Consider the following 18,942-nt stretch of genomic DNA (forward strand, 5'->3'; position numbering starts at 1 on the left):
ACCACAGGCCCGGGGACCTCACCACAAGGCTAGGTGGCGAGGTGGGGGGAGCCCGGCACGGGCTTCTGCTGTTTTTACAAGGATGTAGGAGGTGTGCGCACTTGGGAAATGCATTTTTGTTCTTTTAAACCTACATTCCTCCTTTTGGAATATTTAACACGCTTTCTTCTGAAAACCTAAGCCTGACTCAGCCACAGAGCGGGAACCTGGTTCCAGGCCGAAATCCGGACGGGAGGGAGGCACAGCTTTCCTGGGAAGCTGGTGGGAAAAACGAGCACAAGGATCCCACAGAGAGGTGAACACAAGGTACAGCAAGAGTCGGTCTTTAAAATGCCTCCCGAGTTACAGCCCTGGCCACACCTTCATGCCACCCAGCTCTGCCAGCTCCCCTTGGCCTTGGGCCGCTGTAGCACGTGCTGGTTTTAATCCCAGGAAAAGAGCTTTCTTTGGTGGTAAATGCTCCCTTTCTGAAACAAACACAGACCCACTCGGAACGAGACGGCTCCCCGCTCTCCGACCCGTCACCCCTGTGTCCGCGTCCTCACGTGAAGGAACGCCAGCTTCAGAAGCTAAGGGGGAGGGGTGTCTGAAGAAAGGGCGGAGAAAAGGACTCCTGCAGGAGAGAAAAAATGCCGCGGTACCATAGAGCCCCCTCGTCCTCTCCTCGGATTGCATTACAGAGCTTGACCACCTGTTCCGACCACAGAGCTCGCAGCGCTCTGTGAAGCGTGGGGAGTCTAAGTTCGGTGTTGCTTTTGTTGCTTCAAATACAAAAGAAACAATTACAGAACAGATCAGAACCATTTGGATCATCATGCGAGTGAGTTAGGAGTTGGGACTGATTTCCGCCTTTCAAAGGTCATCTTAATACGGTTCCCTTTTCCCTTTTTCGGTCCCACAGGCTCACGAGCTTTCTGGTTGACTGAGAAGCATCACAACCGTGCTCCCGCGCGAATTCCTACTATCAGCAGTGGCTGTTTTCACCCTTCACGATGAAGGTTTCTCAGGCGACAGTGGCATCGTTCCCACTGTGTGGTCGCGGCAGCGACGTGCGCCCGACGGGTGTGGGGCCGCGCGGTTCAGGGCTGCAGGCTCCCCACCGCGGACACCAGCCCGCCATGCACCCGATCCCGGGACCGGACACGAACCCAAACGGGACGAAAAGTCACAAACACTCAAGTACAAGATCTGGGCTTTTTCTGTTAAAGGTAGTTCGTAAGACTTAAGAAGTATTCTCTCCAGATTATAAAAGGTTAAAACTGTTTAATAGGAACAATCTTGGACAGGCAGAAACAGCTTTGATCTGGAGGATTAGAGCAACAGACAACTGGGAAGGACTCCACAGGGGCAGTCGGATGGGACACTCCGCCCCTCTTCTGGCGACTGCATTAAAAAGCCGGCAGAGGGACATCCTGCCCTCTGTCAGGACACGTGCCGCCTCTGAGAACGGCCAGCTCTCCACACGGGCTATAGGAGAGATGTTATTTACACTGAAAAATAGCTTTCTTCTTCCGTGCAGTGGACATAGCCAGACAGCAGTCGCTAACAGCCCTCCCTAGCACAGGTGCAGGACAGCTTTATTGATCTCCGGGTTTGTCCAGTCATTCCGAATGTCATCTAGGTGGTTATCGAAATCCACAAGTGTTTCGTACGACCGGCTGTCCAGGAGCGACGCGGAGATCCTCTGGGCCTCTGGCCAGTCTTCACAGTAATCACTACAAGGCGAAACAGGAGAGATCAGGCCCTCGGCAAAGAACAGGTGGCTTTCCAACAGAGCACACAGAAAACCGGCCACACACACAGTGGGACAAAGGACGACAGTCACGGATGCCAGCACCCACGAATGTTTTCAACAAAGATGTGCCTAAAGAGCACGGGGCATGGTTGAGAAACGAAGGAGCCCCTTCCGAACGAAATTGTGAAGAAGCCGGAGGGGGACGGCAGATGCTTTCAGAGTGCTTATAAATAACCACAGCAGAGGCCCGAAAGAGGGGGCCCGGGGGCGGGGCGGGGACCCCGGAGTAGCGCCCAGCTTCTCTCGGGAGCCAGGGAGCATGCACGCTTTCTGTGTGAGGTTTGTACACCCCCCTGGAGAATACGCTCGCTCGAAACCAGAGGCCGGGCCGGCTTTCCCATGGGAGCAGCCCCCAGCACACCGCACGGGGCCGCCCCGAGGACACGGCACTCACTAGTGTGGGTCTCTGCACCGCCACTTGTTTTCATGGTGCTCGTACACGTGGATCGTGGGTACCACGCAGTCCATCGTGAACTTGGTGTTGTCCACCTGCGCACAAGACAAAGGACGCGCTCGTGAACAGAGCTGACGGGGAGCGGCAGCCGGCACCCTGGTGGAAGGCCTCAGGCGCCTCCTCGTGGCTCGAGGCGGCAGCGGAAGCCCCGGCCCGGACAGAAACCCCCACACGGTGCGCGGACTCCGCAAACCCGACGCGTGCAATCACACCTCGAGTGGCCCGAGACTAACTGTTACGGAGAATAAGTGCTCAGTAAGTACTTCACAGCTTTCTCACAAAAGCAGAGCTTCTGCCCCCCTGTTAGGAGTCTGTCTGAACTGAGCTTGTGTACCAAGGGTTTGGTGTTTGCTAGCGTCTGCCTTACTTCTTCCTTCCCTCTGGGCCGTCGGCTGCTCTGATTCAACGGCTCTCACGCTTGAGCGCGCATCAGAATCATCTGGAAGCTTACTCAAGCAGCCTGCCGGGCCCTGAGAATCTGCATTTCCGACACGTTCCCAGGTGGTGCCGATGCCGCTGGCCCAGAGCCCCACTCTGAGGACCACTGAGCTGGAACGACCGCCCTCCTGGAGGCGTGGAGTGGGCCGCGCCCCGGCGGCATTCACACTGCGCCTGCGGGCCTGCAGCCGGGAGGAGGCCGCGAAGGGCGGCACTGGCCTGACGGAGCCTCTGCGGAGAGGAGACCGCTCACACGAGAAGGCTCCGCGTGAGCAAGAGAACGCTCGGCAGCCGGTCCGGCAACAGAAAACGCGACAGCGCCCAAGAGTGACTCACCATGACGAGGGCGGTATCGCCGAAGCCCTCGGCGATTCTGGAGGCCACCTTCTCTGCAACCTGGTTCGGACTGCAAAAGACGCGGCAGTGAGCTGACAGTTGTTCTAGTCGACGCCGTCCAACAGTCTCCCCCGGGGCAGGGCTCACACGCACGGAGGCAGAGGGCGGTGCCGGTAACCCGTGCGCGCTCGTCACGCCTGCCAGGGCGGCTTCTGGCCGTCGCGGTCAGCCGCAGGGACTTGTGCCGAGGGTAGGGAGTGCCGTCGGGCCACGGGGAGCACGGCGCGAAGCGGGCCCTTGCCTTCCGGCAGAAGGGCCCCCTGGAGCCAGCGGAGAGGAGAGCGCAGCACACGCTCGGAGCTCCCGCCCTCTGACACCTCCCTGGCCGCCCGCTTCATCACACACCTGCTCACAGAGGGACTCCATCTACCTCTCGGCTGCTGGCAATGGAGTCGGCCGCCTTTTCTTTTTAAGTTTAAACATTTCTAGGCCATTCCAAATCTTCTCCACGCTCGTCAGCCTCCTATCACTGGCTCCGGCCCATCCCGACCTCGGTAAGTGACAACTTACACCCTTGAGTCCACAGAGCAGACTAGAGAGGCTCCCGCATCATCCCTGCACTACCCTCGCCGCCCTGGCTGTTTTCTGATCCCATCTCAGGCAGAGGCCTCCTCGCAGCCGGGGGCCCCTCCACGCAGACCTCCTCCTCAGGGGTCTCCTTTAGTGGCCCCTGCCCCGCTCCAAATTTGAGCCGGTCTTTTCCTCCATGGGAAAAAACACTATTTGCCTGGTTCCCTCTGTCCAACCTGTCTCCTTTCACCCCTGTTTCTTAAATTTCAACCAATCTCACTCTTTAATAAGCCGGCAGTCTTGTCTCTTCGGGCCACCGGGGTACCCACCCCCTTACCTTCGAGGGTCTGCACCCCGGAGGCCTGCCAAGCACCCTCGTCCTCCCCCCCGGCCCTGCGGCCCAGCTGGAACCTCCCGCTCTACTTTCTCTGACTGCCCACTCCCCCTTGACCCTCACCGGGTGCTGGAGACTCTTCCCTTGCCTCGGCCTCCTCTGCCCTCCTCCCACTCACCGTGCTCAGGCTGTCACCCTACACCTGGGTTTTTCCAAAACTGCTTCCTAACCGGCCTCGTTTTCTAGGCTCTTATCTCGTGTATCTTCAGATCAAACTTCCTAAAATGAAACTTCCGGTCTGTTTCCCGCGACTCATCAAAGCTTGGGAGACAAGAGCCCACTGTGCTCAGCTCCGTGCGTCCAGCCTTTCTCCCTGTGGACCAGCTACCGTTCCTACACACGGGAGCAGTGCTTTGTGGGTCTTTAACGTCAGTGCAACGGCCTGCATACGGCCTCCCTCGCGTGCTCCCCCGGCACTCACACTGTTCCCTGTTTGGGATGCCCTTCCAACCTGCTCTCTGCTTACCGAATCCCCTCCCGTCCATGATGCCCAGAAAACTCTTTTCTCGCCACGCTGCCCCGGCGGGGGTCCGTCTGGCCTGCCTCTAAACTCTGTTTATTCCTGAAGCACTTTAACGCCTAACCCTTGGCGCACAGATCTTTCTGTGCATCTCATTTTTGCCCCGCACAACGGAGAGTCTCAGCTTTTTGAACCCAGGACGGAGACGTAATATATTTTAACGGCCACAAAAACACATGGATAATTATGGGGTTTACCTAAGGAAACATACGATTATGCTGTGACTGAGCTGGGGAGAAAAAAAAAAAAAAAGTCCGATTAATAATGTCTTAGGAAAATGAGTTATTTTATTTAATTACTCCATTTTCACGTCCGAAATTGAGAATTTGCAGTGATGTGATGCCTGTAAGTCTGCAGGATTAGAAAAAATGACGCAAAAACAACAAAGCAGTCTGAAGGAGAACGGGCCCCAGGGGCTGCTGTCCCCCAGGCCACCGCGGAAAGCCTGGCAAGGGATGCACGGCCGTGCCGCATTTACCAGGAGCCGGCAGGCGCCCAGTGACCACGGCTCGAGTGGCGAATGGCAAGGAGGGGGACTGGAGCCACGGAGCAGGCCTGCCTATTCACCCATGAAACGCGGGCCAGACACAATCTGACGTCCCTAACTCACGCCTCGGATGCAGAGAAAGGAAGTCGGTGTTTGCTAAGTAAGTGATCTGAGACTCGTGAAGCTTCTGCCATGAAGACACTTCTAAAACCATCGTCCTAACATTTATGATGATCACTCATAGTAGCTAGCGACTTTTATCAGGAAGGGGTCAAGTAACATCCGTTAAAAACAACAACTACCTCTTCAGATGCCCCAAAACTCAAATTTAAAATGCATTCTTGGGGCGCCTGGGTGGCGCAGTCGGTTAAGCGTCTGACTTCAGCCAGGTCACGATCTCGCGGTCCGTGAGTTCGAGCCCCGCGTCAGGCTCTGGGCTGATGGCTCGGAGCCTGGAGCCTGTTTCCGATTCTGTGTCTCCCCTCTCTCTGCCCCTCCCCCGTTCATGCTCTGTCTCTCTCTGTCCCAAAAATAAATAAAAAACGTTGGAAAAAAAAAAATTAAAAAAAAAAAATAAATAAAATGCATTCTTTTGAAAAAAGTCAAATTGTAGTTAATGAGTAGAAAAAGTATTTGAAAGAAATGCCACTTTAGTTTTTGGCATCACGCACTTACTCTCAAATCCTGACCAGCCTCACCCCTGACTGCATTCCTAATGTAGGACTGTCACTTTATGGGAGCAGTGTCACCCCCTTGCTTCTTCCTAGGCCGGGTCACCCCCTTGTTCCCGTCAAGACTCGGCTCAAATAAACCTGCAGGAGCACCCTGGAGGCAGAGACCCCTTTGCCAATACCCTTCCCCACTCGCAAAGCCAGAAATTTGCTTGAACTGAGATCGCACATTCTCGACCTAAATGCTTTTTTTTGAGCATCTAACCTCAGGCCAGGGCGCTGTGCCTGGTACTGACGTTCCCCACGTGTAATCCAAATTAGGAAGCAAAACACCAGTCATTATCAAGTACTATAATAAAACTTGACATGATGCCCTTAAGCTTAATAAAATAGCTACAAACATGTTACACCTCAAAATATTAAAATATGGATTGGTTTTTTAAAAAACTATGTTTCCTGGGGTGCCTTGGTGGCTCAGTCGGTTAAGTGTGCGACTCTTCATCTCAGCTCGGGTCATGATCTCACGGTTCATGGGTCCGAGCCCCGCGTCGGGCTCTGTGCTGACAGCTCGGAACCTGGAGCCTGGAGCCTGCTTCGGATGCTGTGTCTCCCTCTCTCTCTGCCCCTCCCCTGCTCGTCCTCTGTCTCTCTCACTCTCAAAAATAAATAAAACATTAAAAATACAACTATGTCTCCTATGTTGTACTTTTCATCTCTGTGGCTTATTCATTTAAATTTTATTTATTTATTTTGAGAGCGAGAGAGGGAGAAAGAGAATCCCAAGCAGGCTCTGTGCTGTCAGGGCAGAGCCTGATGTGGGGCTTGAACTCAAGAACTGTGAGATCACACCCTGAGCCAAAATCAAGAGTCAGATGCTTAACCGACTGAGCCACCCAGGTGCCCCCTGTGACTCATTTATTTTGTAACTTAAAGTCTGTACCTCTTAATCCCTTCATCTATTTCACCTATCCCCCCGCCCACCTACCCTCTGGTGACCACCAGCTTATCCCCTGTATTTAATAGTTATTCGTTATTTATATTTATTACTATTATTAACAATTTTTTAAAAACATTTATTCATTTTTGAGACTAAGAGAGACAGAGCATGAGCAGGAGAGGGGCAGAGAGAGTGAGACACAGAATACGAAGCAGGCTCTGAGCAGTCAGCACGGAGTCTTACGTGGGGCTTGAAGTCACAGACTGCGAGAACATGACCTGAGCCGAAGTCAGACCCTTAACCAACTGAGCCACCCAGGCACCCCTATTATTTTTAAAAAGATTTTCTTTTTAAGTAATTTCTACACCTAACATGAGGCCCAAACTCACAACCCCGAGATCAAGAATCGCATGCTCCACTGACAAGACAGCCAGGTGCCCCAAGAGTTTAAGATTCCACATGTAAGTGAAATCATATGATATTTGTCTTTCTCTGACTTATTTCACTTAGCATAATACCCTTGAGGTCCATCCATGTTGTCAAAATGGCAAGATCTCATTTTCTATGGCTGAGTACTATTCTATGTGTGTATATACCACACCTTCCATATCTGTTCATCTACTGATGGGCACTGAGGTTACTTCCACGGTCTTGGCTACTGTAAATAGTGCTGCGGCCAGCGGTGCATGTATCTTTTCTAATTAGTGTTTTCGTTTTCCTTAAATACCCAGTAGTGGAATTGCTGGATCATATGGTGGTTCTATTTTTAACTTTGGGGACCCTCCACACTGCTTCCACAGAGGCTGCACCAATTTGCATTCTCCACCAACACGTCCTCTTTTCTCCACATCGTCACCAACACTTGGTATTTCTTATGTTGTTGATTTTAGCCATTCTGACAGCTGTGAGGGGACATCTCATTGTGGTTTCGATTGCTATTTCCCTAATGATGAGCGATGCCAAGCGTCCTCTCTGTTGGGACTGTTGTGCCTTCTGTATGTCTTCTTTGGAAAAATGTCTATTCAGGTCCTCTGCTCATTATTTATTATTTTTTGGGGGGGGGGAGTGTTGAGTTGTAGAAGTTCTTTCTGCATCTTGGATATTAACCCCTTATGGGTTATGTCATTTGCACACATCTTCTCTCACTCACTCGCCTGCCTTTTTTTGTTGGTGGTTTCCTCGGCTGCGCAAAAGCTTTTTCTTTTGGTATAGTCCTAATAGTACATTTGAATGATCCTTTTTTGGAAAAAAGCAATCATAGGACTAGTGATAGTAACAGCCCAAAGCTGGCACTTCCAACCAAGCACAAAGCTAAACATGATATACGTTGCTTCACTTTGTCCTCAAGACCGGCTTCTGAGGCGTGAGCTGTTACCACCATTTTACAGACAGGACCACTGCAGCCCAAAGAGGCGAATCAGTAAGTCATCTATGCTTCGAATCCAAGTGTACCTGACTGTAAGGCCCAGGCTGTGAGACAGTCAATCAGCTGGTATTTCTAAAAGAAGGACACATCTGAAGTTAGGCCTGGCTGAGAGACAAGTGAAGGTTTTCCCGGCAAATGGTTTTGGACACGGACGTTAGCGTAACGGTAGCTCCTGAGCTTCCAAGCTGTGTGTGGCGTCTGTGCAGTGACCGTGTCTGCATGGACTTTGTCCACCGGAGTGTCGTGAGGGTTGGAAAGGACGACACGCAGTCCCAGCACACACACCGGGAGGATAAGCGCCCCCCCCCCCCCCCCCCCAAATCTCGCAGAGACTCATCCGAAGGGACTAAAGGGTAACGGGCCCTCTTGTCCCCCAGCTCTCTTTACTCCCCCTACAGATCTGACAAGGGCCTCTCAGCAGGCACGTAAACAGACATAGATGAGGGAATGCAAAACCTCCCGAGCAGAGCAGGTGAAGGAAATGGGAAAGTCTAGATTACGAGTCGCATGAAAATGGTGTCTGGGTAGGAGAGGGCTGGGCTGGGCTGGGCTGGGCTGGGCTGGGCTGAGGTCCAAATAGAGGCAGGAAGACGGAGGCGCCGTGAGCCACACAGGCGCGCAGATGAGAGCCGTGCACACACACGTGGGGCAACCACGCTAGGCTGGGGTTTGGGAGTGTGCTGGGGGGGGGAAGGAAAGGGAGGCTTCTACACTTAACACGCTGGTGCCATTACCTCCTGCCTGTTCTCCTCGCCTTTCTGTGAGAGCACCTGTGGGAGGGAATTGCTCGGTTCAGGAAACCTCCTTCCGAGGACAGCTCCCCGCTGCTTACAAAGTGCAGGTCCAGAGGCCTTAGAGCCCGACCTCTCTAGGGTTGCTTCCCAGCATTTCCTTCCGTGCGTGCCCTGGATTCCTGCCCACTTCCGCCCGGCGTCTACCTCACGCGTCCCCTCTCTGGACGCTCTTCCCTCCTCTCTCTACACGTGAACCTGACAAGCCCACTCCCGGGTGCCCCGTTCAGACGACACCGCTCCCCGAGGGCTTTCCCGGTCATCCCCACAGAGCAGCTCCTCATTGCTCTCGCTGCGAGAGCCTCTGCACCACCCTCAGGGCGTGCGTGTGGCCCTGGGCCGGTCCTTCTGGGCCCGGTCTTTCACGTAACAAAGACGGAGACCACAAGGGCCCTGTGAACAGGTCTGGATCAGAGACGCAGCCGTGGTGCCATCAATGCGCGGGGGGCCGATGGGATCACACGCAGAAGGGGCCCGTGGAGGAGTGGTGGTTCCCGGGACCACAGAGGCCCTGCATGTTGCCATCCAAGCAGGGGCTCTCGCCAGGGTTGTCTGGAGCCCAGCACTTGGCTGGTCACCCTGCCTCCCCGTGAGTCCTGCCCGCACCCAGTCCCTGAAGCACGTCTGTGCCTCATCAATGACAGCAACGCCTGGTCACCGGCTCACTGCGTTATTTCCTGAAGTGCTCCTGAGTCCATTCCCTCACTTATGCTGAGCAAGTGGGTGCACTCCGGGCATCCCAGGAACTCTGGGACCGTCCACTGCAGCCCCCAACTGCTTGGACGCCGGAGTCAGTGGCTCTGCCTGACGACGTGAGCCGAGCGAGAGGGCCGTGCCGGGCACCTCCCGTCTGTGCCTGGTTTCCGGCTGAAGGAAATCACAGGGAGATCAGAGCACCGACTCCTCTGGGGCTTGCCCTGCTGGCCGTGTCCCTAGAGGGACTGCTTCTCTTGCGGTGCACGTCCTTACCGCCCTCTTCCCCTCGGTCCCTCTAGGCGCAGGGCTGGTGGTGCCGCCTTCTGTCCGAGCCCTCCCCTCTGGTGAGTTCCCTTACACGCTGCCCAGACCTTCGGAAACGACCCTCAGACCGGCCCTCCTCAAGTTATCCGAACATCCAGTGTGCCGTCCCTGTCTCTGTGGAGGAGGAGACTAACGCAGAAAACGAGCCACGTCCTCGCCTTTGCTCACTAGTGAGAACCAGGGGCCCACAAGAAGGAAGCTGCAAACACTACATCCTCATCACGGTACAGACCCTAAGAGCACCAAACCCAAAAGTGGTTTTATTTGTCCCCAAAGACGGCAGCAGTCTTTCCTCATGCTCGGCCCTACACCATTCCTAGCTGGGATCGGAATCAGAGGCCCCTGACTGTCGCTTTCATTGTGTGAATTCCCTTCAAGCAAAACACAGATTATACAAATCTCAATTCCAAATTAATGCAAGTGTCACAATTTCTGTTTGGAAATTAACCACACCGCAGCTCCTCTCAGACGCTATAAACGAGCACGGAAGGCGAGGAGGGGTTTGTTCTCACAGAGCCTACCGACGGTCAAGAGGCGCATCAGAGACTGTGTGTCACATGATCGTTCTTTCACACCAGAGGGTTGTGGCTTGGACATACCTGGCATCCTTGACTCGTTCGTTAGCTTGGTAATAACCGGCGATCACATAGCTATTATCTTTGCACCATGAATCAATCTGAAAGAGACAAACATTGGGAATAACAGATGAATGATTTTCTCTTAAATGTCACCTCTTAATAAACACAGGAGACCTTGCCCCCCGCCCTCCCCGCCCGGACAAGACACAGTATAATCCCTGAATCCTCGTCCCCAGGAGAAAGCTACAAGAAAATGGGTGCTCCCACAAGAAAGGCCACACTAGCTTGCTGTCCATGGTCCACGGGAGGCCACATCACTCTCGCTGAGGGGCCCCAATGCCCACACATGTTGCACAGGGGCAGCACTGCAGGGAGGTGAAGGAGGGGACCATGTTTACCCACCTCCTCGTCAGATATAAAGAATGGACGCATCCTGGGGCTTGAGCAAGCCTTCAGATGCCAGAAATCGATCTCTCACAGAGAAGCAAACTAAACCTATACATTTACACAGCCGGGGCAGAGCCACAATGGAAATCTCGGTCTCTTGAAACCAAGTTTTTTTATATTCTATTTAAATTTCTGTATTCCTAGCAACAAACCATGAAAACACTTTATGCCGGGATGTGGGGTAAACAGGCCACCGACATCTGTGGGCAGAGGCAGGTGGGGGTGTGTATGCACGTGCACTCAATTCCCTGTGGCATGCTTTTAAACGGGAGCACGGTGGCCGACTTTCAAAGTTTTTGTCCATTTTATAATGCCACTCTTCTCTCATCAGATTTAGCTTCTGGCAGGTCTAATGCCATTATGAAAAACAACAAAAGGTCCTCCTGTTTTGCCATAATGGAATTTTAAAAAATATTTTATTTTTTTAATGTTTATTTTTGAGACAGAGAGAGAGAGAGAGAGACAGAGCGTGAGCAGGGGAGAGGCAGAGAAAGAGGGAGACACAGAATCCCAAGCAGGCTCCAGGCTCCAAGCTGTCAGTAGAGAGCCCGACGTGGGGCTCGAACCCATGAACTGCGAGATCACAACCTGAGCTGAAGTCGGACGCTCAACCGACTGAGCCACCCAGGTGCCCCTGCCGTAATGGAATTTTTTTTTTTTTTTAACGTTTATTTATTTTTGAGACAGAGAGAGACAGAGCATGAACAGGGGAGGGGCAGAGAGAGAGGGAGACACAGAATCGGAAACAGGCTCCAGGCTCTGAGCTGTCAGCACAGAGCCCGACGCGGGGCTCGAACTCACGGACCGCGGGATCGTGACCTGAGCCGAAGTCGGCCGCTTAACCGACTGAGCCACCCAGGCGCCCCCCGTAATGGAATTTTAATAACATACTGCAGTAAATTCTATTCTCAATCAGAAGAGGAAATAAAATTGATTCTCAGTTTTTTCATAGTAAATTAACTAGTTAAAAATAGTCTTCTTTCCTTAAAAAAAAAAAAAAAAAACCAAAAAACAAAAACAGCTGTACTGCTCTTTTTCCTGAATTCTGGTTTGGGGCTCAGGCAGCGTCCTCTGTGACTAAAAGCAGATATTACCAGATGGTCCCAGTCCAAGGTTCCCTGCTCGCACAAGGATTAGAATAATAATTCTGGCCTCCTAAGAGCTCATGAATTACCATATTGGGTCAAAACCAAGGCTCAATGAACCAATTAGATGTTTTGGTCATCCACCCAAAAGATTAGGGCTATGTCTCCAATATTTATAATGGCTCTTTCGCTGTAACTTTGCTGCAAAGTACTCCACAATCACTTGTATTTTGTTTCTATCACTTCTTAAAGGCACGGGTCCCAGAAACTTTCTGTTGGTACTTACAGCAGCAACTTCTTTCATTTTTTTCTAAAACTATTTTTTTGTAGCACCAAACGACATAGCCCAGCTCTAAACTTTGGCATCTGGCCCCATTCCCTGAACTCAAACCCACACGGTTAGCCCCTTCAGCATAGCCCGCCCTCTCAGCTTTTACTTCTATTCAAAGACCAGCCTCTTGAGTGCGTCCTCGCTAGCCACTTGAGAGGCCCTCTCCTGGCTCTCTGGTGAGGCTTGTCCTTCTAGCCAGTCAGAACTGGAGACAAATCTAAAATGGGTCGGCAGCGCTGATTCCTTCTGGAAACTCTAGGGAAGAATCTCCTCCTTGCCTTGTCCAGCATCTAGAGGTCACCCGCATTCCTTGACTGGGGGCTGTACCACCCTGACCTCTGCTTCTGTCATCACCTCTCCTTGCCCTGTACTGCCCCACCTGTCTCCTCCTTAAAAGAACCCTGTGATTACACCGGGCTCTTCAGATCACCCAGGTTCGCCTCCCCACCTCAAGATCCTTAATTTCATCTGCAAAGTCCCCTTTGCCAAGTAAGGTCACATATTCATGGGTTCCAAGTATTAGGGTGTGGACACGCCAGGGGATCATTTTTGGCTGACCACAGCTACGTTTAGTACCAGGACCACTACCTGCTGCCTGTTGCTGTTCTGACCACCCCGTGAGCTGTCTCAGCTGCTCCTGATCCGATCCTGGGCTGGAGGCAACAGTTCAGGACATGTCCCCCAGCAGACACAGGTGGGATCACCTGTATCTGTGCTCAGGGAGCACAGAAAGTAACTGACGTGAAGGTGATTCTTGTGACAAACACGGTGGCCGAATCAATTTCAGCAGAAAAACAGCGTCATGACCTCGAGCTTCTAAAACTCTCTGAAAAGGCTGCCCTAAAAGTGAGCCCGTTCATAAAGGCTCTGGCTTGGTTTTAAAACTTTTGAACGATTCAAACAAGGACAACTAAGCTTGCTGTGAGGATGCCTGTGATGGACATGCACACCCACGTCCACGGCCCACAGACAGACAGACAGTTGAAAATACAGAAGGGCGGATGTGGAAAAAAAGGTTTTTTTTTAAATGTTTATTTATTTGCTTATTTTGAGAGAGTGAGCGAGTGAGCACGCAAGCAGAGGAGGGGCACAGAGAGAATCCCAAGCAGACTCCGTGCTAACGGCAGAGAGCTGGATGCGGGGCCCGAACTCACGGACCGTGAGATCGTGAGCTGAGCCAAAATCGAGAGAGACGCTTAACTGACTGAGCCCCCCAGGCGCCCCAGAGTGAACAAGTTTTAATAAGATGGAAGAGTTTTCTTTGATGGTTTCAAAAATAGAACCAGACCTCATCAGGTGAGTGTCCCGGAGGGCAGTAAAAGCCGGTGAGCAGAAGACGAGCAGTGTGAACAGGGGAGGCAAGGAGGGGGCGGGCAGGCGGTGAGGGGCTTCCGAATCCTCAGAAAGCCCAAGTGGCTTGTTAAGAAAAGCCTCAGTGGATTTAAGAGGCAGCTCGCCCCGAAGTGGGGCAGGGCAAGGCAGAAGAACTGAGCGGCTGGCGTCTGATCTCCGTTCTCTGTGAGTCCACTTCCACGGTCCCTGCTGTCCCGCCACGCATCCCGTGAACAATCCACACGAGGACCACAGCTCAGGACGACAGGCTCCGCACACAGGGTCTGAATTCCATATTTACTCTTGTGGTTTCTTTTACCCGTCAGAGGCAAAAGGAGGACACCTTTACCGTGGCATGAGCCTGCCACACCCTCTGCCAAGTGCCTTTTCTGGCTTGTTCCGTGTCAGACACATAGGAGAACGACTAAAGGCACCAGGCCCCACTCGTTCATTGCCAGCTCAGCTGTGCACAAAGAATTACCAGCTTCTCTCTGCAAACTTGCTAACACGCGTGTGTGACATTATCATTTTCATAGCAGTATTACCTCCCTCGTGCGACCATGCCGTTGCCATCGCCATAAAGCAGGTAAGGCAGGAGGAGAGCCACCCTGAGGAGGGCATCACTCCCACACGTGCCACCCACAAGCTGGGGGTGTCTGGGAGCCTTGCCGTCTGCGGCAACAAGCAGGTCTTGGGAGCCTAAGGGGAGGGCTAGACGCATCGAGAAGAAAAGTTGGGTGCTGATTCTCCGCGGGATGGAAAGCAGCTGGCTCCGTGAAAGAGCTTTGGAGGTACATGGGATGGGGCGAGGGTGAAGTTCAGAGGGAAGAAACGAAGAGAGGGCCTGGAGCAAACCATCTCCGTCTCCCAGGCTAGCTGTGAATGTTCTGGAGGTAACCAGGCAGAGTAGGCAGGGGGCTTAGGAAAGAGCCGGAGGACAGCGGCCCATGCCAATGAGCACAGAGAAGGCACACATGGAGGCAGCAGAAAGAATTCCGGACAAGAATCAAGGTGGTTAGACCAACCGGCCATTGAGAAAGTCATCTCAGCGGAATGTAATCAAAAGTTGCTCCGCAGAACCAGGAAATCAACTGAGGGCAAAAGGACAAAAAGGGATTAGAGAAACAGCAGGTCCACACTGATTTTCCTGCTAACATTTTATGGGTTTTCGCTATTAGAAATAATTCCGTCACTACCTACGTCAAAGGGTTATAAGGATAAATAACAGGCATAAGTGCTTAAAAAAAAAAAAAATGAAAAGCACCCAGAAATGGAAGGATTTTTTTTTTAAATGGAAAATTATAATGAAAAGCTTTTCAAAGGAATCTGATGTTGCCCTTTGATGGACTGCTTATCAAGTCAGCCTTTCCCAGTTACTAAAAATAATTACAATATGAAACTCCCTGAATAGAAAAAAGCCATGAGAATGAGGCCTCGTTTATGCAGTTTCATGGATTTAGAAGCTTTATTAAAACCGCATCTTCCATAGCTGAAATACTGATAAACTGTGGCTCCGTATGCTGAGACCTTTCACCGCCCTCAGGTTATAAAGTTGCTAAGTCAAAAGCTGAATGGCATAAACTGAAATACGTTAATTGTGATAAAATTTTTTTGGATAGACTCAAATCGCAAATTTTCCCTTGTAACTTTGCTCTGAGAGTTACTTAATTTGTACTCAATCGGCATCTTTTTCACACCTGTCTAAGGCTGGGGCTGTGATTCAGGGTAGGTCAGTATAAGAGAGGCCAACGTAACCCACCACCGCTGGGCAAGGGCGGAGCCCCAGCTTGTTCTTACTGCTTACAGAACTTGAGGCCCAGAATCTAGCGCAGACGTTAACTCTGCGGGACGGGAGACTCAAACACCGAAGGGCATGTTTGGGGAAGTGCTCGAAGTGGAGAGTGAGGGCAGAACGGAAAAGGGCGGCGGGTAAGATCAAACAGGGCCCCGGGCAGTACCCCCTTCCCTCTCTTTAGACAGCGTGAGTGGGGGAGGGGCAGGGGGAGAGGGACAGGGTGCCCCTTTCCCTCTTAACAAGCTGGTGGCACTGGGCCATTGTAAGAGTCCGGGTCTCCTCTGGGCATCTTCCCTCCCCAGCTAAGTGGTTTGGGAGGCAGCTCTGCTCCTTGGGGAAAATTTGTGTAAAGGTAACTCTAATGCAGTTGTTTATAGTTAGTAGTATATTTAATTCTCTCAAGTATTGTGTTTCTATCTTATGGAAGTACTATAATCCTTTAACTCTACAAAGCTTAATTAAGAATAAGAATTAGAAAAATTCTTTGACAATTTCAAGTGAGGTTCAAGTTGTCTTTAAGACGCTTAGATATTTCATACGATTTTTTTTTTTTTTTTTTTTTTGAGAGAGCGACAGAGTCTGAGCAGGGGAGGGGCAGAGAGAAAGGGAGACAGAATCCGAAGCAGGCTCCAGGCTCTGAGCTGTCAGCACAGAACCTGATGCGGGGCTCGAACTCATGAACGGTGGGCTCATGACCTGAGCTGAAGTTGGATGCTTAACTGAGGCCGTCTCACAGGATTTTAAATGGATTTAAAGAACATGCGTTTCCTTCAGACCCCTCTGGCTACTCCCCTGCCGATTCCCCTTCCATCCACCCTGTAAAGGCACCATCCATAGCTCTCCCCTCATTCCACACGCTGCCCCTCCCAACACGACCTGCTCTCATAGCCTCAACAGTCATTGCAAAGCTACCGGTTCCCAACCTGCATCGCCAGCCCGTCCGTCTTCCAAGCTCCAGACCCATTTTGCAACATTCAATGCTGGGTCTTCATTTCCCCTCTACAAACGGCACCACTGTCGTCCAAGGCAGAAGTCAGAAATCGAGGCGCCACCCTTGCTTCCTTCTCCCTATGTCCACACTACGATCAGTCACCGGTCTCAGAGTCCCGTGGAGTCTTCCTCCTGATTCTGTCTGACCTGCCACCCCTCTGCCTCTGGTCCTGTATGCACTTCTCCCAACACTCTCCTTGCTGCAGGCTGGAGCCATCCCTCCAGCACACAAATGCGCCCGTGGAACTGTCTCCAGTGGCGGCTCTCTGTCCTCATGATGGTGCCCGCACTCCCGTGTGACCTGCGGGTTGCTCTGAGATCTGCCCTCGATCCCCTAACACTCTCCGCTCTAGCTCCCCCTCTCTGCCATTTTCTCGTCCCCCCTCTGCCTTGAATGTTCTCTCCACCCCGCCCCCCTCCCCCCATTACTACTTGGGTGGCCCGCCTAGCCCTTCCTGGCAAGTGCATTTCCCCAGGCAGCCTGCCTTCCCTGACTCGGCAAGCCTGGGCCAGCCCTGGACCTCACCGCTTTCTGCCCCAGCCCACATATGGCACTTATCCTTAGAGACTGTATTTCTGCTTGGAGCATGATCAACGGCCAAGCAGGTGCTGTGATCCACAGCCCTTTCTTTCCGCCCCCCAGCACAGGCCTGGCGCCAGACTGGAAAACTGAATAATCCTGCATCAGTGCTCCTGGTAAACCTAGTTCCCTGCAAGTGACTGTATTTCGCATGTCCAAGCACCTGCAATTCCCTTGAGATCAGAGTCATTAAGGCGGCTGGATTGAAACACTTGCATCAACTGCCCCCCCCCCCCACTCCCCGGGCAATTTGGTACTGACAGCACCTCCCCTCAAGAGCAGCTAGGATGCGTTTTAGAAATACCTACTTTCATTTATCTCCTGCCCTGAGAAGATGTGGAGAAATGCACACAATGGTCCAGTTTAACAGGCCCTCAAAGACGCACCCGTAGGCCTTGGGGGGCCATTTGCCCAAGGGGACTTCCCGCCTCCCGAGAACCCATTTAGGAAAATTATGAAACGGGCTCATTTTACTTGGGGTGAAGTATGGACAAAGCATTTCTAGCCACACCTTCTCAAACTCAACTACCTTCTGTGTGAACCAACTTTCTTAAGGATCGTAGTTTATGTTTGTACTTAAGTGGAAAGTAAACAGTATCTCAACTCAGGAGGCGGCTCCGAGGTTTTAACAAGTCCGTGGACCTTCCAGGCGGTCTTTTCCCTGCGCTGATCCCCAGACCCTAAGAACTACTGCCCAGAGTTCCGTTACAGTTGGTCCGTGAGCTAAACCTCTCCCCCACCGCACGTGCATACAGCAGGCGCTCAGCACACCCAAGTGCGATGGCTGAGAGGCAGGTCTGCTACGGTTTTTTAAGTTCAGTCTCCAGCTTTTGAAACCATGGGTGCGTTCCCTGGGGCGCCCGGCAGGCTCGGTCCGTGGGGAGTGCGACTCCTGATCTCGGGGCCGTGAGTTCGAACCCCGCGCTGCGGGTAGAGACGACTTCGACGAAGAAAAACCACGGGCGGGAACAGACAGGCTCTCCTTACACGGCGGTCGCGCACGTTCAAAGGGAGGAGTGCCTGTCAGGTCAGAACTACCTCCCCGAACGCGTCTGGACTCTCGAGCCGCGGGGCACTGCCCGCCAAGGAACCAGGGCGTCTACACCCACGCCAGGTACCGAACGGGCTCTGGGAGGCGGCGCGGGAAGCACGCTGCAGCGTCGAACTCCCAGCTCATCACAACTGCCCGCGCCTCCCGGTCCCCAAAGCATCCGCGCGGTCGAGTCCCGACCCAGTTAGCGACAGCTCGTTCCTGCAAAGGCTACCGGTTTGAGGAACGGACCTACAGCGCCTCTGGGGGCACGGCGACCGCACAGGCGGCCGCTCCGGCTGCGGCCCCGTGGCGCCGGGCCGAGCCCGCGGGGGCACCCCGCTCTCCGCCACCGCGGCCGCCTCCGGGCTCCCGCCGGACACCCGCGCTTCCAGCCGGGGCCGCGCCCGCACGCTCCGAGGGGAGGCCGCCCTTCCCGCGCTTACCAGGGTGAGGGCCACCTCCAGCATCGGGGCGAGGGCCAGGGTGCCGTGGAAGAGGGGGATACAGTCCACGAAGAGGGTGTGGGGGGCCCCGGGGCCGCCCAGGGGGAGGTGCTCCTTGCGGGGCTTCTGCTTCTCGGCCACCAGCAGTCCGTTGACGGCGCAGTGCGGGTACTTGGCGCCGTGCAGCACCATCTTGCAGTAAGCCTGGGTGGTCAGCTTCACCCCGGGCATACTGCGCCCGGCAGGGCCCCGAAGGCCCCGGCGCCGGCTCAGGCCCGGATCCCCCGCCCGGCCGCCCGGCAACTCAGCGGAGAAGCGGGGTGAGGCGGCGGCGGCCTGGCGCGGCCCCGCGGCTGGCGGAGGCCCGCGGCGGGCTGGGCTCCCCACACACCAGCAACCCGCCGGGGAGAAGACGACGCGCCCGCCTCACACTCCACTCGCGCTTCTGGCCGGGCGCCGCCGTAGAGCAGCCTCTCGACGCCGCCGTAA

General features: G+C 53.4%; 1 protein-coding gene across 2 annotated transcripts; it reads right to left on the reverse strand.

Annotated features, from left to right (window-relative positions):
- Positions 1-1,246: 1,246 nt before the first annotated feature.
- On the reverse strand, positions 1,247-18,835 carry EMC8 (ER membrane protein complex subunit 8). 2 transcript variants are annotated; one of them, XM_042918464.1, is made up of 6 exons: positions 18,454-18,835; positions 10,439-10,515; positions 8,763-8,798; positions 3,024-3,093; positions 2,190-2,284; positions 1,247-1,715 (listed from the first exon to the last, which is right to left on the reverse strand). In XM_042918464.1, the coding sequence occupies exons 1-6, from the start codon at positions 18,682-18,684 to the stop codon at positions 1,556-1,558; spliced, it is 669 nt and encodes a 222-aa protein (XP_042774398.1). In that variant the 5' UTR covers positions 18,685-18,835; the 3' UTR covers positions 1,247-1,555. The 2 variants fall into 2 exon arrangements, with proteins under 2 accessions (XP_042774398.1, XP_042774399.1); XM_042918465.1 differs by lacking the exon at positions 8,763-8,798 and having other exon boundaries at positions 18,454-18,823.
- Positions 18,836-18,942: the final 107 nt, after the last annotated feature.

This window comes from Panthera leo, chromosome E2, assembly GCF_018350215.1.
Source record: "Panthera leo isolate Ple1 chromosome E2, P.leo_Ple1_pat1.1, whole genome shotgun sequence".
Taxonomy (NCBI): Eukaryota; Metazoa; Chordata; class Mammalia; order Carnivora; family Felidae; genus Panthera; species Panthera leo.